Genomic DNA, 25,809 nt, shown 5'->3' on the forward strand with positions numbered 1-25,809 from the left:
GTCAGTTCTTAATGCTATTCCGGTTTACACGATGCAAACATGCTTACTACCGAAAGGTATATGTTCGGAAATGGAGAGAATTATCAGAAGCTTCTTATGGGGAGGAAAACTTGGGGAGAAAAAGTGTCATATGGTCAAGTGGGAGACAGTGAACAAACCAACAAACAGTAGAGGATTGGGATTGAGAAACCTAAATCAAATGAATGCAGCACTCATGATGAAACTGGGCTGGAGACTCATGGAGGAAAATGGAAGTCTGTGGACGAAAGTCTTGTAAGGAAAATATAGCTTCAATGTTGAAAGCTACAAGAGCATAAGAGCAAAACAAGGCGCCTCGAATGCATGGCAGGGCATATCTAAAGCATCAGCCAAGCTGGAGCAAGGAAATATAGCAGTAGCTAGAACCGGGAAATCTATTATATTTTGGACGGAGAGGTGGTTGATTGAGGAACCCCTGCAGCAAGTCTTGATCAAAGATATCACAAGAGAAGAGATAACGAAAAAATTCCACGATTATTGGATAACAGGAGAAGGATGGAACTGGCAAGCTTTAGAGGGAACCATGCCTCTCGAGATAGAGAACAAGCTGGCAGCGTACTCATTAATGGACGATGATAAGGTAGAGGACAGTAGATGTTGGAGAGGTACCAACAACGGACACTTCACAGTAAAATCAGCCTATGACATGATCATTAATTCAGCCAATCAAGGAAAGGAACAAACCTGGAATGACATCTGGAAATTGCAAGTACCTAACCGTATGCGAGCTTTCTTATGGCTTGTGCGCCATAAGAAGATCATGAGTAACGAAGTCAGAGTAAAGAGAGGATTTACGATGGATGGTAGGTGCGCAATGTGCTTACATGAAACAGAAAACGTGGATCATATCTTCCGCAAATGCACTGAAGCAAAAGGTATATGGCGTGAGTTGATCTCCCCAGGTAAGTATCAGGCGGAGTTGAGTATGAATTTTGATGACTGGTTGAAGGAAAATATTTCAAAAAATATAAACAAGGATGGTAAAGCAGACTGGAAAAATATGTTTGCGATTGCAATTTGGTGGATCTGGAAATGGAGGAATGAATATGTGTTCAATGGAAAAAAGATGGATATTAGAATGAAGGTTAGGTGGATTAAGGAACAATACTGTGACATTAGGACTGCTTTCTCTAAAAGAAGAGTTTTGTCGAACAACTTGAACGTCTACAAAGATCTATACATCAAGTGGACTCCTCCACCAAAAGATTGGTGCGCACTGAATGTGGATGGTTGTGTTAAGTTTCAAAACCAAAGGGCAGGGGGAGGAGGACTTCTGAGAAACGAATTTGGAGATTGGATTGTAGGGTTCATCCATAACATTGGCATTTGTACAAGTGAGGAAGCAGAAGTATGGGCAGTGTATAAAGGACTTGAAATAGCTTGGGAGTTAGGACACAAAAAGTTAGTGCTACAATGTGACTCAGAGATAGTCGTAAAATGGATACAAAGTGTAGTGACACCATGTTCGTCGTCGCTCAACTTAGTATCAAGATGCAAGAATTTAATTGCTAAAGATTGGGAAGTCAAAGTACATCATATCTATAGAGAGGAGAATAGAGCAGCAGACTTCTTGGCATCGACATCCCTTGAACAAGACAGAGGCTGGAGCATTATTGAGGATCCTCCGACAAGATTGAAGGAGATTATGCATGAAGACATACTAGGACCGAGCTTATGCCGGAGAGTGATAATAAAATAGATTCATTGTAATTGGTATCCCCACCCAGTAGATCAAAAAAAAAAAAAAGGACGAAAGATAATGACTGAGAAATGAGTGTGCACAATACACTCGATCAAGTTGCACGTGTTTAATGTATCAGGGGAAATAATTGGTTTGAATGTTTTGTTTTCAATCGGGAATACCCAAAATCACTAACACATAAGATGTAGATGTCAAGACACATACATTGTATGTACGCGATATAAATCAAGAGCAAAAAATAAATTAAATAATATCACCATGCCAACAAATAATTTTTAATAATACCATTCTTGATATCTAGTTCTTGCTGAAATACAAATTTATTTATCATGAAAAAATTTTAATCTTGTGGAAATACGAAACATTAAGTCATGGAAACTTAAAAATATGTTTCGATATGTTAAATAGAAATATGATTAAGTAAAAATTTGATAAAAATAATATAAAATGTAAAACAAAATTATTAAATATGATGGATCTAGAAAAGAAGATCGAAAAAGTTGTTATTTTTATTAAAATTTTAAATTGAAAATGATGAAGAATTCAACAATGTAAATGTTATTTTGTAAAAATAAAACTGAAGGCAGGCATATTAAATAGAATATTACATAGAAATCATGAACTCTAACGTAGTTAAGGGATTCCCTTGCATTACAAAACCAGGTATCTTAGCCTGCTCGTAGGGAAACATAGAATACAAAACAACAATCTCCAATTGTACGCTCAATTTTCAGAGAATAAAAATTGAAAGAATATATAAACATAAGCAAACACAGACATCCCATTTAGAACAAAGAGAGACCCATATCAAACACCAACAATTAATCAAGATTTTGGTAGCATCTGAAGACAAAAATCAGGACATTCACATTCACATATATATAAATTAAACACATTAAAAACCATTAAAAAATTTCATAGAAACTTGAGAAGAACACGATAAAGAAAATTGTGCACCATTTTCACACTAATTGTACAAACATAAAATAAAATTAGATAGAAATAATCAAATCACGACAACATTAACATTGAACATCGAAAAAAATGCAAAATGGAGAGATTAACCTATGGAATTCACAGTGTAAGCGTGGGCAAAATTTTAAAAAAACACACACATAGGGAATTCACCGAAAATATACGAAACATAAATATATAAAATCAAAGGAATTCGACGGTAACAAAGAGAAGAAGGGAGAGATTAACCTACCTCTCACTTGTACAGATCTCTCTCGCTATATTCCCTCCGTCTATTTTCCTGAGGAGCGAACCAAAATTGAAATTCTATGGAGATTAAAGCGCATATATACAAAGAGGGCAAAGAATAGGAGAAACCAACGGTATTGAATGTGTTAAATTGTGTTTTCTCTTGATACGTGAACGTCAGTGATGTAAAGTTGTGGTATTCAACAAAGAGCGGCCAAACTTCGACGTCCACCAAGGAAAGATAGGCAGAACTTCTATTGAGGAAGATGAAAAGGAATATTCTGCTGAGAACTCAGAAAATTATAGTGATGGTGGTTTTAGAAAAGCAAGAAAAAGATCCAACTGTTCGCAGGAAGAATGGTGGTCGGAACCAACAAATCGATCGTGGATTTTTCAGGTATGAATTGATTTCGAGAGAGAAGATTTGTGAAGGTAAGCCAACAATATCTGAGAGAATCGTGCATGAGTAGATGTGTGGAACGGTTTGTTGGAAATGTGGAGTGATTTTGAAAGAGAAATATTTCTGAGGTGAAGCAAAAAGGCAAAAGTATCAATAAAAAATTGGTGTCCGCACGAGTAGTTTTTATGAGTGGGAGATCTTTAATAAAATAATAGAGATAGTAGAGATAACAGGTTTATCAGAGTTTATACCAGATGGTCACCCATCCATTTACGGAAAAAAATCTTCAAATTGCATCCAACATTGCAGCCATTGGTGCCTTCCTCGTGTCTCATATAGCTGGAATGAGTTATTATACTATCATTTAGAACACAAGATAGTTTAGTAAATTAGAAATCTACGTTCTTTCATTCTGTTTTGCCTGCTGATGCTAATTTGATTTGCTACCACATTAACGAACAAGTTCACACCTGCATTTGTTCACCTATCTCTCACCACAAAAAAAATATTATTTTTTGGAAAATGCTTCCAATGAGATTTTTATTTCATTGTATCAAATTGTCAGCTCAGTTTCTTGGCATTATGGCTAAATACATATATGAGTACTTCAAAGGAACAAGTCATGACATATTATCCCGTGACTCAAACTTAATCTCAATAATTCACTATACGGTCTAATATATAACAGGTGAAAAAAGTACAGTGGTTCTGGGTATCATATGTAGTAAAGATAACTGGACCTCAACCAGATTGGTGCTTCTTTGGTCGACCCTGAGTTACAGGTGAACCATCTCTCTTTGAACCCTCGGGCTTCCGAGCCCATGCAGGTGCTTGATCCGGACCATAACGATAATCATAAAAGAGCTCTTCACCAGCTTCAATACGCTCGTTGGCAAAAATGCCGACACGGTGATCACCAGCCACCAACATTACCTGTTGAGACCATAATGTATCAGCTCATTGAAAGCAGTAGAGCGATTAAAAAAAAGAAACATAGTCACTACCTTGGCATAACAGTTGGGAGTTGATGAATGGTTAGCAAATTTCAACTTATCTCCTTTGCGGTAAGCATCAAGAACATACTGAAACACGAGAACAATTCATACCTTTTGCATCGTTTGAGGATAACAGTCAATATATGGCAATTGCAGTGGCTCATTCACTACGTCAATTGCAATAAAATTTTAAGGAATGGTTTTTAGTCTAAAACCGGAGATTTTACTTGCCTGATCATTCAAGTCAAAAAGGAAAGAGGAATTTGCACGATCATATATTTTTCCCCGCTTATCTGCTTCTCGATGGGAGATCAACTCACCAGTATATTCTCCAAGGTAATCATTTTTATTGACAGAGTTCTGGAATTATTTTCCAGCGTTAGCATAACAATTTGACATAAGAAAAATCTTGGCAGGAAAAAAATCTCCCTCTTACCTTTAAAAATGCTCCCCATCCAGCAACATCTGACTTAGCCAGTAGGATCTGTGACGGGGAAAAAGAAGTGAACGAGGCTACTGAATTTTGGAATTAGTGAAGAAATACAGTGAACTAGAAATCTGTTACCCTTTGCTGCTGCCTCAGAAAGAGTCTCATGTTTCCACACTGACCATCTCCTTGTTTTGGCGGCTCACCTAATGAACCATCACCACAGCTGCACAATGTTGAAATTACTTTCAACATAATCAATGTTGAGCGTAATAAAATGCCAAATTAGTGCGTGCGCACGCATTTTTTCTTTATGTTATTTTCTCCGGAGGTATGTGGGGGCTGGGGGTGTGGAATAATAGGACACTGAAATTTTTTGAGCTAATATCTAATGGAGATCTTTGGCTGTCCATAAGGACTTCAAAGATCAACCCATCATGAAGAGAAAAGTTTGCAAACAATCCATTCCAAGGTGGTTATGGAAGTAAAGGATTTTCATAAAAGAACAGGAAAATTTTCAAGGCTGGGCAATGCATTTGATATGAAACCTAAACAGGCGGAAACTCTGGTGACAAGTCAAGAAACAGAGGAGATATCAACATCAAGAACTTTCCAAAAATTTAAAAATGATCTCTTGGCCTCATCTTTCTTCTCCTTGAATTTAAGTTCGGCACTAAGCCTATACACCAAAAAATATCTGTCAACGCAATAAAAAAGCGAGTGAACAAAAAGATAAAATACCTAACCCAGCAATTTCGGCAAACATCGGGGTCACATTCGCGTCCAGCTGCAAAACAAGGACATTGCCGGCTTTTGCATTGACTTTTAGCACAATGACATCCTCTAAATCTATTTTTACACCCTTTTGAGCACCTGAGAATAAAAGGATAAACATTATTCTTTAACCTTGTCAAAATAGAGTGGATAAATGTGTCGCTAGATTGGTTTTAAGCTAATTAACATTTAAAAAAAATTCACAGATAGCCAGAGTGAATACATGAATGGAGGAGAACATGCTTATTCTTCTAGCTTTAAAACTGCATATCCTTTAAAATGCATTGCTCTACATCATGTTGTCAAATTAATGGAGTAATAACTTCAAAATATACAGATTTATCCATGGCTAAAAGAATTTTGAACTAAAGTGGTGTCAACTTCAAAGATTAATGAAATCACAAGGAACTATATAAAGCACCATGACTAGCATGCGTGCAATTTTTAGCAGCAATGAAAAGAACCAAGTAATTTATGCACTTCTTTACTCGAGGAAAAATTATATCTTGATGATATTTTTGTTGAAATATCGTAACTTTCTAGTTTTATACTTATTTTGAAGTAAGAAATGAATTCTCCTAACACAGAACTCCTTTTCTTCTAGATGCTGACAGTAACTCTTGCTCTTGTACGAAGGTATTAATTTCAAAGAGAGAACTAAAGATGAATTGACTGGAAAACAATGTTCAATATCCTAGGAACTAGCCAAACTATTGGTCCAGACATTCTCCAGTTTTGTAAAATTCGACTTCATTCTATGCATCGAGCTCAAACTACATGCAATCAAATCTACAGAAAACTGCTTTACGATTTATTTTTCTGTTTCCTGAAATTGTTTCTGATCTTCATGTATGAACTAAGTATTCCAAAGATAGACGTATGAACAAAAGAAGAACTTGACACACCCACAGTATTTTTCACAGCAAGTTCCGATTTGTAAACAAGGGCACTGCTTTCCACACAAGGATTGGCATCCGCATGGAACAAATTGCTTATAAGGCTCATCTTTCCCTTCTGCTATCCTTCTCCACAGCGATGGATGGCCAGCAGACTTCCAAGAGGATTTAACTTTGCGGGCTCTGCCTCTTTTACGACATATTCTTGTTTTGACAGGAAACTCTGGCTCCTGGTAAAAAGTTGGTAAAATGTGGTAATTGCGTCTGAAATTTTGAACCATCCACTCACACATTTGCAGAATACAAATGGAAAAAGAACACTAGGTGGAATTTCTTTTTGTCTGAAAAGAAAGGTTTCAGACTAATGATAGATGTTAAGACAAGAAATCCTAATTGGCTGTATCACACTGAAAATAAAAATACCTCAATGATTGAATGAAGGTTTAGATATAGGTAAATTCAAAAATAGTCACAACTACTTATCAGATGGATCGCAGAATAATTTCACATTGAACTTTGTATTCCATGAAACATAATTCTTATAGGACTAAATACCTAAGGGTGGTTCTTGTGAACAAATTGAGGGACATTCAGCCGAAAGCATACACCATAATATCAATTTAAGAGAATTACTTCCGTCTGAGAATTTATCTAATAAGTGATCTACGAAGCAGAATTTTGACTAGATTGTACCATGAAACACAATCCTCAAATGGTTTAAATATTCAGCAAGGCTCCGTAATTGGAAAACATACAAAGATAGTGGTGGAAAACTCATGACTGAAGGAATAATTTATGCAAGACAAGTAATACCAGTGGCATCCAGTAAACTCCTAATAAATGATTATTTTGGTTCAGTTTTTGCGAGAAAATTAATTCCTATGGCATCTGGTATGCTAATAGATATATTTTGGTTCAGTTTAATTTTAACTTTTTTATAAATGCAAAAAGTTGAATCATATAACTGTTCGGTCAGGGGATAAGCTAGTACAAACCGAATTATCCGTGTGCGCTTTGCCTACATCTTTAGAATAGTGGTTCATCACAGATGAAGATCCACGTGGTACAACCACTCCATCACCGTACATATAAGTGGATACTTCTTTGCAAGTTTTCAGCCCAGGGAGCAAATTCCTGGCTATAAGGCAACTGTAAAACGGACGTCACAATTAGCTTAAAAAGGTAGAGTTTGCACAATGGTTGTCATCGGAAAATTTCCAGAACTTAAGGAAAAACCAAAAGAAAGAATGTTATAATCGTGCAAGAGTCTTATGGACAATGTTATAGTTCGGGCCTACCAATTACTATTGCTTCTATTCAAATGACCGTGCCTTTATCACCACAGTGTGAACTTGTAACATCCCAAAAATTTGAAGGTCCGCGTGAACAGCATGCATGCAAGTTGTCAAATTTCTTATGTATTTTATTAAATTGTTTTAATGCATTAAATGCATGTTTCTTTAATGAGTTTGTGTTTAAATTCATGGTTTATTAAAGTTTCATGTATAAGGGTTTTTAAGTTGCATTTCGCGCTCGAACGAGCAACGGAGACCGGGGATAGTTGGGAAAAATATTTTTATTAAACAATTAATTTTAATTATTTAATATATGGTGTATTTAAGTATAATTTTTGAAAATAAGTCTTGGTTGGGTATTTTTACTCGTCGGGTCATATTTTTAACCGATATGCAAATTTTAACTATTCGGATGATATTTTGAGGGCTCGGGCAATATTTTCAAAACCGTACCTAAATGAAATATTTTTCGGTAGTATTATTGGGCTTGATGAGATTATTTTATTGCTTAATGGGCCTAAAATCCTTTTAACCCCTTTAATGTTAAGTAAGGGCCCATTATACACTAATTATTAAATTAAACCCACCATCCAAAAACCCTAATCTCCTACCCTAATGTTGGCCGCCCCTCCTCTCCATTTTCCAGTAGCAAGTTTCGAAAATCCAGCAGCTTCTTCCTTAGGTTTCTCAAGCTTTTTTCAAAGAAATTTTTCTCCACCTCTCCGGTGCACGTTCTACGCAAATGTCTTCAGGTTTTCGAGCGTATAAACGCACAGGCACGCCCTATACCTCGTTTTTCTCATCATTCATATCAATATATGCTGGTTTATATGTTTTTGCATGAGGAACCATCGATCTAGCACGTTGTGTAAAGTTTTATACGGTTTTTGACATGAAATATGCGTTTTCCTTGCATGTAACTCACGCTTTTGTGTATTGCTGGTAAGGGGCTGCCTGGACCGTCGTGTGGGGACTCATTTACAGCAGGTTTTCATTGTGTCAAGTGGAGGATTCAGTTCGGGCCAGGGCTAGAGGAAGGGACCGATCATTTGGGTCACATGTTGCACATATCGGCTAGATCGAGTAGAGGGGAGGAGAGCAGCCGTGTGTGTCTTGTTCCAGGCGCTGGTTTGGGTCATGAGAGTTCCATGTCAGGGCTGGGGATGGTCCTTGGTCGTCTGGTAGGGAGGCTAAGCGCAGATCGAAACTTGACGGCATGTTAGGACGAGTTAAGGCTAGATCGTGCTCCTTGAGGAACCGAGGGATTCACATGCATGGGACTGTTTCCTAGGGCTAGGTCGGTCTAGAAGTGTCTAGTCAGGTCCTAGGGGGGTCTGCTCCAAGGCTGGTCCAAGCCGGTCAGGTACAGGGTTGAGCATTTAGCTTGTTAGTGTGAGTAGGGTTCGGTCCTCTAGGGTGCAAGAATTTTCCAGCAGTTGTAGAGTCTTTTCCAGGGGTCCTAGGTGGTCGGAAATAAGTGGTTTAAGGGCTGGTCATGTAGGTTTAAGTCATGGTTTAAGTTGGGAAAAATATGATTAAGTTTCGGGTTGATTCGGGTTAAAACCGGGACCCCGGTACAAGTTTAAAATGGATTGTATAAGTTACGGAATGGGCTCGAGGTTACCTCTAGGAAATGCTTATAAATATGTTTTGAGGTGTTTTAAGGAGTTTGGTTGGCTCCGGGTCGAAGTTTTGAAGTTCAGGGGTAAAATGGTCATTTTGCGTCTGAGTTGAGTTTTTAGATCTGACAGTGCCCTACACACGATTTGACATGTTTTAAATGTTTATGTTATCATGAATATGACTTTTTATGTAATTATGAAAAATACGTTGCATGCTTGATTTTAAGAAAAATTTACGTATATGCATGGTTTTATTAAGTGATAAATATGATGACATGTTTTGAAGGATGAGAGTTGGTTGTGGCTAATACGATGACACGATGACATGTAAGGACAAGGCTCAGTAGACGGGTAATGCTGTCGCTGATGTCCCCGCCGCCGGGTACCACGGTTACACGTAGATGGATCTATCGCCTGACACGATGATACGAAAGTCACAAATAATGAACGAAATTCAATTAAAGAAAATGAACACGTATATGATGATATATTGAGACATGCTTTGACACGTATACTTTATTACGTTTACGTTACGCTTTAAAGATCATGCAATATATTTTTATTACGGTACTTTTCACGGTTGTCTGCTATGTATATGTACTTGCTATAATGGTTCGGGTGTGTTGAGTCTTTAGACTCACTAGGTGTGAATGATGCAGGTGAGCAAGTTGATGTGGAAACTGGAGACGCTGAAGACTGAGTAGGCGGAGCTGACTAGTGCACATGATAACCCGAAGACCTTGCGATTTTTCGCATAATATGTTTATGAGACATGGGTTTAAGCAATATGGTTAAATGTTTTTGAATCTTGTCATACGTTGTTGATTCATCGGATTTATGTTATCTGTTCGAGTTTCTCTTTTAAATCAGTAGACTAGAAGATTGATTTTATTTTAAGATTTAATTAACTACAGTTATTTTTATTCAGAGGTTGGATGACCTTTTAAAACGCATGTTGAACTTATTTAAATGTTGATGTGTGTGTGTATTTTCGGTCATACCCTTTTAAAAAAAAATATTTCAGTAGAATTTTAAATGAGCAGACGTTTCAGAACTAGTCTCAGAATTTAAAGCTAATATTTATAATTTGGAATCATTGTTTGTTTAATATCCACAAATCGGATAATGACGGGCATTTGAATTATAAGATAAACTTTGATCTACTGTTTTATATTTTAAACTTTGAATAGATTAGATCAAGTTGCTTTCATCTGTTGATTTGTATAAATTGTACTCCTCAGGTTCAGAGAAAGGAATAAGATTTCTTCTCTTTCAGCATATATATTATTATATCAAACTACATGGTATCAAAAGTCGGGTTCGGCCAATGACTAAGTGTGGTATGGCCTTCTCTTCTGACAACACCTCCACTCCGGTGATGACGACCCCGAGCTTGGGCGAAGTCTACAATCTCCATCACGTGCCATAAACTTAATGGCCATAATTTCCTCTCTTGGTCGCAATCTGTAATGATGTCCATCGCGGCCGAGGCAAGGAAGACATCCTTGCGGGATCGGCGACCCGCCTGATTCCAATGATGCCAAGGTCAAAACATGGAAGGCTGCGAACAATTTGATCATGTCATAGTTGATAAATTCCATGACGTCTGAGATTGGAGAAAATTTTCATCTCTGATCCACTACCAAAGATATATGGGCGTCGCTTGTGAAACGTACTCATGTAGGGACAACACGATAGAGCTCTTTGCGACGGAATCTACTATTCACGATCTCTGCCAGGAAGAGTCCACGGTCACTGCCTATTTTCTTTCTCTCACCTGCCATAAGCAGTTTATTGATATGACCGAGGCACATGACTGGAAGTGCACCATTGGAGAGAAATCTACGTATCCATCATTGAAAGGAACCACACGTTCAAATTTTTTATGGCCCTCAACAACAGTCTCGATAATGTCTTTGGTCGAGTCCTTAGCACCAAACCCTTGCCTAGCCTGCGGGCTGTACGTCAGGAGGAAAGCAGGCGCAAAGTAATGTTGGGCTCCTCGCCGAACACCTCTGCCTCGTTTAACAGTTCTGCCCTTGCAATTCATTGTTAACTCCCTTCCAATTCCGATGATTATTCTGCTCCTCGGGGTCTCTGGAATGGACAGCCTTCCAACCCCAGTAAAGGCAAGTCAATTCCAGGACGTCTTTGGTGCGAAAATGCAAGAAGCCAAACCACAATCTCGACACTTGTTGGATGATCTATGGTAAGCCTGAGGACTCGAAACCCTCGCGAGAGCATCACATGAATACTGCTATCTCCGATCAGCCTTCCTCTGACTTGTTGCCTTTTACCAAGGAGCAAATTGACATCCTTCACATGCTATTTGGGTAACAACCTTCTCCTTCGACGTCTTCTATTATTGGTACAGCCACTGCTGCCATCCATTCTGGATCATCAATTCTGGTGCTTCATATCATATGATTGGAAAGTTACAATTTTTCCACTCATACAACCCATTTTCTTTTAAAAATCAGTTCGAGTGGCAGATGGGTCCTGCACAAGGGTGCTTGGTAGGGTTCCACATAGTTATCAGAAGATTTATGCTGAAAAAATGTTTTGTTTGTTCCCGAACATCATTGCAATTTGTTATTAGTCAGTAAGTTGAATAATGATCTAAATTTTCCTACTATTTTTTCGACTGACTCTTGTGTTTTTCAGGACGTGGCATCGAGGAAGACCATTGTCAGTGCTGAATTTTGTGCGGGCCTGTACATTATTTAGTTGAAGCGCTTCTCGAAGAATGACCCTTCAATTACCTATAGCCCCTCAATTTCTGTTTTCCAATCAAATAAGAATAATGACATTTGTTGTGGTACTATTGCCTACGACATCCAAATTTTGTCTCTTCAAAAATTAGTTCCAATTTTGATCAGTGATAAGAGTTTGCATTTTTGTCATTGTGATGTTTGTCAACTGTCTTTTACATACTTGCAATGCATTCAAACCACAATCATGTACACCATCCAAACCCTTTGCCCTTATTCATAGCGATATTTGGGGCCCTTCACATGTGAAAAACATAACGGTTACACGTTGGTTCTTATTAATTGTTGATAATCATACTTGTCTATCTTAGGTGTTTCTCATGAAGAAAAAAGGGAAACTTCCACAATTTTTAAAACCTTCCACGACACAATCTAAACACAATTCTCAACCAAATTCAAATCCTACGCACTGAACGAGCCCGTGATTTCTTTAATTCTGGATTGGGTGATTAGCTAATCGCTCGTGGAATTGTTCATCAAAGCTCATCCGTTGACACCCCCAACAAAATGGTGTAGCCAAACGAAAAAAACCGTCATCTCCTAGATGTTGCATGTTCCTTGTTATTCACCCGTAATGCCCCTCATCATTTCTGGGGTGACGTCGTCCCAACAGCCACTCACCTCATCAATCAATTGGATGTCTTCTCGGGTCCTTAACTTGCGAACATCAACACAAACCCTCCTCGAGTTTTACCTCAACTCCCACCTTCTCTACGACTTTCACATGTGAATATTTGATTGCCTAGTCTTTGTACACATTAATTCCCAACTTCGGGGCAAATTTGATCCTCGCTCTCTCAAATGTATCTTCCTTGGGTACTCTCCTAATCAGAAATGCTACAAGCATTATTCTACAGTCACCAGGAAATTCTACACTTCCATGGATGTCACTTTCAATGAAGCTGAATCTTTCTTTCCACCTTCCTTGGTTCAGGATGAGCTTGTCATGAATGAGCCTCAGAATTTGGAGCTCATCACCCCAGATGCACCATGTATGTAACAAACTCCCACCAACATACTATATAACTCACAGACACATCCTACACTCCCCCAGCCTCATCCTGAATATCCTATTCCTTATGACCATGTTTATTCTCTCAGAAGGCCACTTCAACTTGAGAATTATCATGAACACGCACACAATCAGCCAACCAACAGTACTTCTTCGCCTCCAGATTATCTGAAAAACAATCCAGGTACGATGAGTTCTGACTCACCTAAGATTGATGAACTTGATGAATGGCCCATTGCATTGAGGAAATGAGTTAGATCATGCACCCAACACCCTATAAGTAACTTTATCTCACACGATCTTTTATCTCCTGCACATCAAGCCTTTGTTATGATTTTAGATCAGGTACATGTTCCATCGAGCATCACCGATGTCCTCCAAAATCCAAACTGGAGGACTGCTATCTTTGATGAAATACATGCTCTCGAAAAGAACAATACTTGGCCGAACATTGAACTTCCACCTGGAAAACAAGCTGTTGGTTGCAAGATTTGAACAGTCAAGCATAAGGCTGATAGAAGCATTGAACGATTTAAAGGACGGCTAGTATCAAAAGGGCATAACCAAACATGTGGGATCGATTATCAAGAAACATTTGCATCTGTAGTCCTTCACAAAGAAAATATGTTTTGGACCTCTTGAATGAAACATGAAGGAAACAGGGATGTCGAGGGTACAAATCTGTCAATACTTTTACGGACCCAAATATAAAAATTGGAAGGAAAAAGGATAGTCCATCAGTCGACAAAGGAAGATATCAGAGATCAGTGGGTAAGCTGATAAATCTTTTTCACATGAGACGTGACATTGGATTTGTTGTAAGCATCGTACGTCAGTTCATGAATAATCCAATAGAGGAACACATGGAGGCCGTTTTTCGAGTATTTAAGTACCTAAAAGGATCCCCTGGAGAGGGACTAAGTTTTTACAAAACTACCACAAGAAATATAGAGTTATATAGTAATGATAACTGGGCATGATCTTCTACTACCAGACGATCCACGTCTGGGTAATGGCGTAATGCTCATTTGTATGGGGTAACCTAGTAACACGGCGTAGCAAGAAGCAAATTGTAGCGGCAAAAAGTAGGGCAGAAGTGGAATTCCGGTCCTTGGCTAATGGGATTTGTGAAGGTATATGGCTTCAAGGATTGATGACTTAGTTGAAATGGGATTTGCGAAAGTATATGGCTTCAAGGATTGTTGACTGAAAAGGCCATCAGACAATAGAACTAAAATGTGACAATCAAGCTGCATTAAGAATTGCCAAGAATCCAGCTCATCATGATCAAACCAAACATGTTGAGGCCGATCGTTGTTTCATGAATGAAAAGATTGAGAATGGAATCATGAAATTCAGCAATGTTTAGAGCCAATCACAAGCTGAAGACATCCTAAGTTCTGACCACCGTTCGATGACTTGTGTCCAAGTTGCGCATGATCGACATATACAACTCAACCCAAGGGAGAGTGTTGAAAATTCAGAAATTATATAATGATGGGCATTTGAATTATTAGATAAACTTTCATCTACTGCTTTATATTTTAAACTTTGGATAGATTAGATTAGGTTGTTATCTTCTTATTTGATTTGAATAAATTGTACTCCTCAGTTCAGAGAGAGGAATAAGATTTATCTTCTCCAGCATATATTTTCTTATACTAAACTACATTGTTGTTGGAAAATGAAGTGAAATGCTCCAATCTCTCCATCTTTCCCCATTACTATTGGCCCGGAAAAAAGATTGAAATTTAAGAAGTTATAACATTATGGATTCTAATTAGGATTGCATGCAATTTATGCAGCTACATAATTTAAAATATCTGCAGGAAATAGCTATTGAAAACAAATAGAGTTCCATACCTGTTTCTTCCAAATATGAGTGTGCCCTTCAAGTACAAGTCTTCCTCAAAAGGTCTCCATTCACTTTGTTTCACTGAAGCTTCTATTGACTTTCCAACCGAATCTGATAAATGCTTCAAAGGGACTTCCGTGACCTCTTTCCCCTTATATTTGATAGCATCCCTAACCTTAATACCAGCAGCATCAAGAAAACAAGTCAAGCGATCTGAATGAAAAAATGTGTGTAACGGATGGTGTAGTGAAGCAGTGCAAAAAAAAATGTTTTCTTGTATATTTATGGCTGAAGATGTAGTCTCTTTACTATTTACAAACTCCTCAATGAAGTCATACCTCAAGATAACACTGATCACCACAAACTTTACGGTCCTCCTCGGTATCAAATGGGCAGTATTGCTTTTCACTCTGTCAATCAATTATTTTCTGAAATCAACAAATGGAAAAATCTCAAATATTCTTAGTACTTTCAAAAAACCTTTTGCTTACAGGATAAATTAGATTTTGTGAACAGCCATGCAAAAGACAGTCAAATATCTGTGAACGAAAAAAAAGTAATAAAACAAATAAATAAAAAAAGTAACAATAACAAAGTGAAGGTGGGAAATATTAATGAAAGTGAAAAAATATATACAAACAAAAAAAGAAGAAAAAGATCTGTCAGGTCATCTACCAGACAACGGCGACAAAATAGATTATCGAAAGAATCTAAGGCAGCTGTGAGGCTTTTGACCAGAAATGCATCATTTTCAGACTTTACTTCTCCAATAGTTTTCAAATTATGTTCCTCAGTCACCTGATCTTTTTCCATGAGCATGCCGCAGCGCTCCTGCATATACCAGGAGTGAATACATCTAAACAATAGAGAGAGACAGTTGTAAAAATACAGGAAATACAATTAAAAAATGACAAGTAGAATACCTCTCAGAGGAAATATGTACGCATTTATCAAAACGAAACACCATGATTTGTGAAAGTTTTATCCCTTCTAATTGTTAAAACTTTTAAAATAAAATATATAGATCACCTCAATTTCCACTGCAGTTCCCCCAACAAATTGGGTCAGTACATTGAGAATGTCAGCACTAACTCCATACTCCTGAAAGGCCATCCTATAAATTCACAAATGAGCATATAACATAATTCTGGAAACTGCCAATGGGCTTTGAATGCAAAAAATCAGCAAAAAGGAATCACACCAGTTCAAAAGGTTAATCCAAACTATGCTGAAACCACATGTCCCAAAAATCCAAGCTCGTGGAATGATGTACAAATTACAATTAATAGTTTAATATTTAAAATGCCCTCACTTGTGTACCAGGAGATCAACAAATAAATGCCTGAAATTCATGTCCAAGGTGTATAGGTATAAGTTGGTCAGGCTTTATGCAGCAAAGGCCACTGAAAGCCAACTAATTGAAACCGCTTTTCCAAAGGTCGAGCTCATAAAAACAGCGAAATGAATAGGGTTTATATCTAATAAACAACATGCATAATTTTGTTTTAACAGTTATTCTATGTGGTTTTGACCAGGAAACAACAAGGAGGAAAGATTACTAAACAGTAAAAATGAGGCTTCGGGTCTCATGAACATGCAAAATGACTTAAATTCTTTCACATTTATAATTACACAGAACTTTCCTATAAACAGATTCAATAATTTACTAATTCTCATTGCAATTATCCAGCCAAATATGGTCAAACCGAGTCAACAGGATAAATACATCGGCTTTCACAAATAAGGGTTACCATTTTGATTTCATGTGCAAAGATCCACCACGACCTTCAAATAGAAAAAAAAGAGAGAAAATTTTCGATATGTTCGTTAAAGACAAGTAGACCCGTACTACTACGCCCAAATAGAGTGATAAAAGATAAAGGTAAAAAACATGTGTACAACATTGGGTTGGTGTCAAATGTTTGTGTAGTTTTCATTGGTTGAACAGGTTTTCATTGGAGATCGAATATTTTGGAATAACTTTTTGCAATAAGGAAAGGGCTTCAATTTTGTGCTGAAAATGTTTTATTCCCTATTTGGTTACAGGCTCTCTTACTTCTTTAAGACTCCTTCAAGCTACTGATCGCGAATGGGACTTGTTGCACCTAGTTCTCAAGATAAAGAATTAATTTGCCAATTTAGGATATATATTTTTTTTTTTGCATCTTTATTTGAAAGGCAGTTCAGTTCCATGACAAGTGCTTTAGTTAACTGCTTAATAAAGTAGGAACCCGGTCAAATTTTTTTTCTAGAGAAATTCATCAAGCAGATATCCCTGCTCCTATAAAGTTAGATAGGTTTGGGATCTAATATGTTACAAATTACTATCCACTCTAAGACTATCTTGTATTTATTTCGGTGTTTTTGGTCTAGTCTCCCGATTATATATAGCCTTTTCTTTTTTATCCGTTTATTGATCCCCACTTACAGGCACAAACACTATATTACTGGTCCACCGGTCCAGCACAAGTGGTCTTTTTCCTTGTGTTTCTATTCTTTTTTCTTTTTTAAAATCAAAATCAGAATACATGAAAGCCCTTTATATAGATAAAACCTAATTATACTAGTGTTCTAAAAAACGCTAGGTGGTAGGCCGGCGGCGGATGGCACCTAGGCGGTCTTTTTTTACTATATCCCTAATTCTTCTTTTAGTTCATTTCTATATTTATCCAACACTCCATCTGTATCGGATTCAAACTCAAAATCCATGATATTTTGAAGTACAGATCAAGGTACATGTTTTTTTTCGAAAAAATATTGGCAAGCATGATGGTATGATATTAATGTATTTGAAATATTCTGATAATAAAAATTAGATTTCGAGGTGATGTGCTTTTAATTTTATTTTTTTAAAATCTGTTTTTTTAATATATATATATATATATATATATATATATCTATATATATATATATCCGCTAGGCAACCGATTAATGAGGCAACGACCAGAAGCGTCAATTTTGTATTCGGGCGGTGGGCGACCTAGGGGGTCCTAGGGTGACACCTTTTAGAACAATGATTTATACAGTTGATAGATTTATATTTTCATATAATTTCCTTGATTCAATTTATAGTGTTTTGGTGAATTTCAATGGTTAAACTGATACATATAGCTAACTAATCATGATTTGTGTTGGTGTAAAGCTGAAACCAAGGAATAGAGTCGAAATGTCGGAAAAAGGAAACAATTGCATGGTTTAGGCTCCTTGGAGTCACCCAATGGCATCACAACATGAGGAAAAATATAAACCAGATAACCTAAGGAGTAAGGACCAAATACAATCAAGTACAAAGTGCGAAATCGGACAATACAGCACGACTATGTTCCTTTTATTTGAATTGTGTATTCCACTAGATCTCAAGCAGCCCTGCAATTTTGTCTAATTATTAATTGAATGAATAAAAGATTAAAGTACCATGTCCAAACAAATCTTGGATATCTCCATGTTTTAGGAAATAAGAGGATCAAATTTCTTTTAGATACTTTCATCAAAACTCATACTTTTGAGGAGAAGAACATAAAGGGAGTAACTTAGAAGATAGGGAGGAAGAAAAAGATTCAACAACGGAGGTGACTTTGAGAGTTTATTCATCTTCCTAAACTTTGTTTTTATTTTATTTTGAATTGATTATGTTTGGATTGTTGAGAAGCATTTTTAAACATCATTTATACTTATGAACTAAGTTTATTTTATCAGATTAGGGCATCATTTGTTTGACGTATGATTTTATTGATCTTATTTGATTGTACTCCTGAATTTTCTGATTGCGTGCTTGTTTTTAATGCTTTCAAAAAGTAGCTACCTTTGAATGATTTTATATACTACAATTGAGATAGAGATGACATAATATTACATATTATGGAAAACCCGTCATCCCAGAAATAGATGGAATTTCAATAAAAATAATAATAATTGAGAATTGTAGGGATTGGCATTCTGAACTGAAATCTTAACAATCTTTTCTCGACGAACTTTCCTTGCTATCTGATTACTTTGGTTGGTATTTGAGAATTATATTTTATTTTATTTAAATTGTTCAGTTTTTTCATATGTTAAATATAGTTACATAATTTTATTTGGTGCTTGCTAGTTAGTCCGGGTGAAACGACAACCCGATTCTCATGTCTATATTAAAACTCGACATTGTATTCTTACGATCAAATCAAGCTATTTTATTTAAAATGGGCATTGTATTTTTATATAATTTTTTACAGTGAAATAAAGCCCATTCAAGCTTTTGAGTTCCAAATAGGCCTAACCATGCTTTCAAAACCAACGGTTTTGGTTCCAACAAAAGGTAAAATAGGTAACGAACCGCTTGGATCGGTTCCTGCTTCTAAGGTTTCGGATTCGGTTTTTAACGGTTACGGTTTGAACAACTTTGAACGAACATTTATTGTTGGAACTTTTCAAGTTCGCAATCTTAATTTTGATGTTAACAAAACTTGTTATTTTGTGTTAATAATGATTTACCTTAGTGTGCAGAAGTTAGGATCAGTTACGAGTTGTTTACATCGCAAACTAAAGACCCAACTGATCGCACAAACCAAATCAGGTGAACTGATACATCAAATGAGCAGTTCAGCTGATCGTCCAGTTGATAGGTGGTTCAGCAGGAGAACCTCAGAAGCCTGACCAATCGAAGGAGTGTTCAACTGATGAAGAAACCCAGCTGATCAGTTCAACAGAACGAGAGTGAAATCAGTTCAACTGATGAGTCAACTAATTTCACCAGCCCAACTGAAGATCAGTTCAACTGACTAGTTTGGAGCGTCAGTTAAGAATCTTTCAGTTGTAAATGAAGACAAACTCAGTCAGTGGTTTCCAGTTATACACAAAGGTACAAAGCAATTGTCCAGTCAAAGGACAATAATGAACGTTGCATCAGAGCATTAAAGACAAACGTTTCAGAAGGACAGTCAAAAAGTCGAGACAAAAAGTCCAGGGAACGAATTCAAAATGCAACGGATACAATTATTGTGTCTCACTGTACGATCAGTTTCCCGCCTATATAAATAGAAGATCAGTGAAGACACGAGTAGTGAAGAGAAATCAAAAAGGAAAGAGAGGGCACGCTAAATGCTTATCAGCTTTCAAGAAGCAAATCAGCCCAGAGGGACACTTCCACGTGTTATCAGCTTAATTTAAGAAGCTTATTTCCCTCAGTGTGTGAGAATCCTTGTTCAGTTCTCACACACGTACATACTCACCACCACCCAAATACAGTCTTGCACAAAGACATTAAACTTGTGTATGTAGTCTATCATCTCACATAGACGTTAAAGAAGTGTTGGCTGAAAGATACTGCCTTCAGTCTAGACTAGGAGTTCAGTTAGACAGTGGATAAGTCCTAAGCTGGGTGGGTTTGTACAAGTACTTGTATAAATCAAAGTCTTCTAGTAAATCCTACCCGAGGTAGTAGAAGGGGTGACGTAGGAGCAGTTGAAATCTCCGAACATCCATAAACATATCTTGTGTATTTAACTTATTAACTGTTGTTTTCAAACTGACTTGATCAGTTAGAGCATCCGTCAGTTCAGTTCTTGCCATAACTGAACTGATATATGTGACAACTGATCCTATGCTTTTCAGTTATTCAGTTTACATAAGTTAAAACTTTTTCTAATTTAACAGTCTTCTTCACGAAGGATTACATCGAGTTTCTTCCGCTTGATTTTTAACCAAACTAGATTTAATCATCGGTGTTAACATTCTTAGAACACGAGCTATTGCAGCTCATTGGAGAATGTTGTGTTTGAAATGCCTTCAAAGGCACCAGCACACGATCCTTCATTTATTCTTTTAAATTTAAAGGAAAAAAAATAATGATACAATATGTGAGAAGTGAAATTAGTTGTTCAACAATCATACTTCGTTTTTATCAAAATAAAAATAAAAATAATGGGTTAAATTTAATTCATTTAGATCAAATAGTTTAAATTATATAATTTAAAGTGCTAGGTATGATACAAGATCTTAAAATTTAAGATAAGTTACGGCTGCAATTCCGGTTCCTTATTTTTAGGAATTGGAACTGAATTGTAAGTTCACGGTTCCGGTTTCAATTATTGGATGTGGACATGTGGTTCCTGGGAACCGTGGTTGGGCTTAGTCCCATTCATTCAATAAAAGGTGATTCATGAAGACTAGTAAAGTAGTTGACAAGTGGCAAAAAGTCAAATCACATGAAATATGGTACATAAACATGGACATGGCATATTATGTACATCAACAGTAGACAAACTAACCTCAAAATACGATCTTCTGCTTCAGAAAATTCATGTTTCTCTCCCTCCAATCCTCCGAGCTCTTCTTCGCTATCGCTACAGATCAATGCCTCACTACCATGTTGATCGTAGTAAATTCGTCTCCTTCCAACAACTGATTGGTCTTCAGCCATTCTCTGATTTCTGTGGATAATGCAAAGTATTCATGCAAAAAGAATACCAAATATAAACTTTACTTCATGTAAGACCACCGCAAAATGCACATAGGTTAGCAAATTTTAATCACAAAAACAAAAAAGTGAACATACACAACAATTAAATCTATTGCCCCAAAAGCAAAAGTATACGATGAATTCAAATTCAACACATGAACGATGTTCTTGTAATCTCGCATATAAACAGCCATTTGGCCTAAAACCTTCAAATTATCAAACAAGATTGCACAAGTCCTGTCAATAGCATTATATCCTTAAATGCTCTTATAGAAAAGTATAGGAAAAACCAATATTATATGCTTTATGGGGATAAAAATACACGGTTAACTAATACCATCATTTATCAAATGCAAGTGGTCTAAACCACTTTCTTTGTGGTTCACGATTTTGGACTAACGTCAACTAAAACCACTAGCTCCATGTCACAGCTACTGATACAATATCCAAATCAAGGTATTGCAATATGCTCCCATAAACAAATTAAGGACAACAGAAAATCTTCCTCGTATGATTTGATGCAGGCATCACTTGACAGTTATATAATAAACTTACCCATTTCATGCCATAAATATAATTCTCACACCTGTCCAGAAAAAATTCCAATTTCCATAACATTAACGGGTACTTATTTCTTCAGGAAAAAAATGAAGATCTACAGAAAAACTAGGTACTACCTCCTTCTAGAAAATAAAATGGTCAAATAAACCACATAGAAGAAGTCTATAAGATTATGGTACCTATCTAAGAAAATCCAAGTGGTATATGGAAGCAACTTCTCAACAAGTGGAAGTTTCGCAGTCGCAGAAAATGCAATGTCTTCACTGCTAGTATTTTCTCTGCTATTGTTAATGGCATCTCTATCTGCAGATCCTTCAGCAAGCCCGCTTACTTTGCAGAGAGGATTAACCATTCTCAGAGATAGAAAGTTTGCAGAATCATTACTCCTTACAACAGTAAGATCATTCCTTGATTCAGTCAATGTTTTAATATCAGCGACATAAGCTTGAACCTTCTTGCTATTTTTCTCTAGTTTTTCCTGAGCAAAAAAATAAAATAAAATAACCACCTCATCTCTAAGAAAAATCGTTGTTAAAGAAAATTAGCAATTTAAAGTGGAAATGTTGATCAAGTTTATTCACTTAAGATATCAGGATTCAAGCTAATTAATCGTCATGATAGTTAGTCATTGGTTGTTGTGAATACGGGAAAAAGATTTCGGCTTTACAATCATGTTGATCAAGTTTATTCACTTAAGCTTGAAACTTCTGGCTATTTCAAGAGGCTAACTTCTCATTACGTAAAAAGCAAAGTTAGTCATTGATAGTGGTGAATAAAGGAAAAAGATTTCGGCCTTACGGAGAATTAAGATCCAGTCTTTAGAATTTGATGCCTTAATCTTGCTATTGGCAGAGATTAAACTAAATTCAAGATGACTAGAATAAAACAGCAGATATCATACGATACGAGGCTAAAATAATGAAAATTACACCAACAAAAGCAACCCTTTCAGACTGAATCTGCTTTTCCAGTTGAGTCAGTTTATTCATCAATTTTGCAATAGCATCACTGCTCTGTTCCTCGTAAGATTTCTGTTGAATCAAATCCAAACAGTAAAAACAATCATATCTCCAATTGCTGAAAAAAATTCGCCAGACCAAAAATAAAACATGAAGAGTGATACCAATTTTAGCATGTAGGAAGTAAAATTTTGAATATTTATTTAAGCACAATAGAGGTTATTAACAAAATTCAACCCATGATGATAAAATCTGATCCCTGCAATCGGAAATTTTCCATAGCATACTTTAAGGACGAAAATTGTTGGAAATGACTCCCCACAAAAAAAAAAACGTTTTTGCCAATATCAGTGTGCCTTCCCTCCTTTTTTTGCTATACATAACCAGAGAAAATGAAAACATGATCATCAACGAAGAATCAACACCAAAAATGAAAAACCAATCTATACCAAGCGATGATCAAACATCTCGAAACAGGAAAAATTATAGAGATCAAACAAGGAAAAATAATTCGAAAGATAAATGATCGGAAGGGAAAAAAACTCTTGATTTGGAAGCAAACGCGTTGGATACCATGATGTTTATTGGTGTCAAGACTTGTGAGTGGGAACAAGAAAAAGATGAAGGGGAGGTGGAGGGGGAGGGGGATGCTGACGATCACTGTGTACTGATTCTACTGAGGTATCGTGTGGTGTGCTCTAAGTTCTTGTAAATAATAGTTAATTTTTTTGTCTTTATTATTATTTACATCTAAAATATATTTTTATCTCTTTAAAAAAATATATTTATATTTTTATAATGTGTGGAGAAAATCTGACGGACTTGTTGTAACATAGAAATCATTATTGTTTAATAAATGATATCTATTTATTTATTTTATCTATACCCTGCTTAAACATTAGGCATGTTTAATCGATCCATGGGTTTGGTCCAGCCCGGTTCAGACTGATTTCGGCGTCGGAAGGTCAGGAATGGGTTAAAAATTGGTTCTGTTCCGATTTCAAAGTACAAATTTGCAACCAATTTCTAATCGTAAGTCCAATTGGATATCATCATATCAGTTTCGATCTGATTATGATCGTTTCCGAGCCCATATGTTATGAAACAGGGCTTGTAGAGTGCCAGCACTCCATATTCTGTCCGGAAATTCCCAGACAGAAGCTGGAGCAGAGGCGCACCCTAAAATGGTCACCCATGCACCTCCCATCTTTCTTGCGTTGCTTTCATTCGAGATTTTTTTTTTTTGCTTAATTTCAATTCATTCATAAAATAATTCCAATAAAAAAGTAAATATTCATTTATTGAAATTTCAACTTAGAATAATATTTAAACTTAACAAAAAAAAATTATATCCCAACTTTCATCATAATTAATAAAAGCATTTTTAAAAATATTATTCATCTACTTCATAGTATTGACTCGCAAATTCATTGATAGTTTTTGTCGTCCTAATCTTTTTTTCATATAAACCAATCTTTTAGTACTAGATGCATGACAAGCAGCTCTGAACAAATATTGTATATATGATCTCCAATTTCTTGGCTGTAGTTGAGATTGCGCACATGGATGCTACACTTGAGCACCGAAGTGAAAACATGTCGCTTGAAATTGATCATAAGATTACGTAGTCTTGAATTTTTTTTCAAAAAATCAAAATTTTCTCCCATTTGAAAATTTTGATTCATAAAGAATTGTAGTTCATTGATGAGCTTGTGGACATTGTTTTTCCTTTATATTTTTGGCGTCCTAAAGTCCGTAGAAATTTAATTTCGATTGATTTCTCAATTGAAGTTATTTTCAATTCTGGCTCTTTCTCTGATCTATGTTCACTAGAATATAATTGAAACATTTTCTGAAGATATTGCATCTTAGACATCCTCCGATCGTCAATACTTTTTTCCAAAAATTTAACATAATATTCAAAAAAATATTTCTACTGACCCCTCACATATGGGGTTATCTTCCAATATTTTGTAAATTTATCTTCCATGCTTGCAACAAATTGTGACAAATTTCATCATCTTCATATTTAACAAATTTATAGAACATATTGAAAATAAGATAATAAAAAGGGAATGGTAGGATGATGAATACCATAAAATCTTTCAGTTGCATTTTCAAATGTTTATGATAAAATAGTACATTTAATAATTATATATCAATCATTTTATTCATGTTGAAAAGAAGATGTTGCAATATAATTATAAAAATGGATTGATTAATATTTTATATGGTAATATTGTATTAAACAAATTATAATGAGAATTCCAATGAGTTTAAGCAATAGTAGAAAACATTTTATGTTTAATACCATTACTTTCACACAAATGATTAATTTTTTTACTATATCTTTTTTGGCACAACAATTTACCACAACATTTTAATTTTTCAATCATATTTAAACTATTACTATGAAATTCATCTTGACATATAAATTAATAATATGTCATGCACATCTAACATGAAATAATTAACCATTTAACATTGATTTGAGAATATTTTTAATTGTCTTATCGAAGCATTTTTTTATGCATTGTCTAATGTGATGAATATAATTTTATTCTCAATATGGTAATATCTACAAATATCTATGATATATCTATAATTTATGTAACCACTGTGTGTCTAATCTAAACATTCCAAAGCTAAAATTCTTTTCTTTTCAAACACCAAGTATCATAAATCTAGTGACATATAATTACAAGATAAGATTCATTTTTAATACTAATTCAAATATCAGATATCAAACTAACTATACACTTAATTTTTAGAAGATGATCAACTAATGATTTTTTTATATTCCTAATAAGTTTCAATATAATATTTCCTACTTGTATGCGTAAAAACATTAAGAAAACT

At 35.8% G+C, this 25,809-nt stretch overlaps 1 protein-coding gene across 6 annotated transcripts; it reads right to left on the reverse strand.

The window, feature by feature from the left end:
* Positions 1 to 3,859: 3,859 nt before the first annotated feature.
* On the reverse strand, positions 3,860 to 23,658 carry LOC140809071 (histone-lysine N-methyltransferase EZA1). 6 transcript variants are annotated; one of them, XM_073166546.1, is made up of 17 exons: positions 23,524 to 23,658; positions 22,936 to 23,022; positions 22,171 to 22,469; positions 21,240 to 21,401; positions 16,021 to 16,105; positions 15,667 to 15,822; positions 15,483 to 15,530; positions 15,330 to 15,401; positions 15,000 to 15,166; positions 7,432 to 7,585; positions 6,446 to 6,666; positions 5,508 to 5,639; positions 4,905 to 4,992; positions 4,776 to 4,823; positions 4,571 to 4,699; positions 4,349 to 4,426; positions 3,860 to 4,277 (listed from the first exon to the last, which is right to left on the reverse strand). In XM_073166546.1, the coding sequence occupies exons 1-17, from the start codon at positions 23,524 to 23,526 to the stop codon at positions 4,086 to 4,088; spliced, it is 2,121 nt and encodes a 706-aa protein (XP_073022647.1). In that variant the 5' UTR covers positions 23,527 to 23,658; the 3' UTR covers positions 3,860 to 4,085. The 6 variants fall into 6 exon arrangements, with proteins under 6 accessions (XP_073022647.1, XP_073022644.1, XP_073022642.1 ...); XM_073166543.1 differs by having other exon boundaries at positions 23,494 to 23,541; XM_073166541.1 differs by having other exon boundaries at positions 22,921 to 23,022; positions 23,494 to 23,541.
* Between the last annotated feature and the right edge of the window lie 2,151 nt (positions 23,659 to 25,809).

This window comes from Primulina eburnea, chromosome 13 (assembly GCF_022965805.1).
Source record: "Primulina eburnea isolate SZY01 chromosome 13, ASM2296580v1, whole genome shotgun sequence".
NCBI lineage: Eukaryota > Viridiplantae > Streptophyta > Magnoliopsida > Lamiales > Gesneriaceae > Primulina > Primulina eburnea.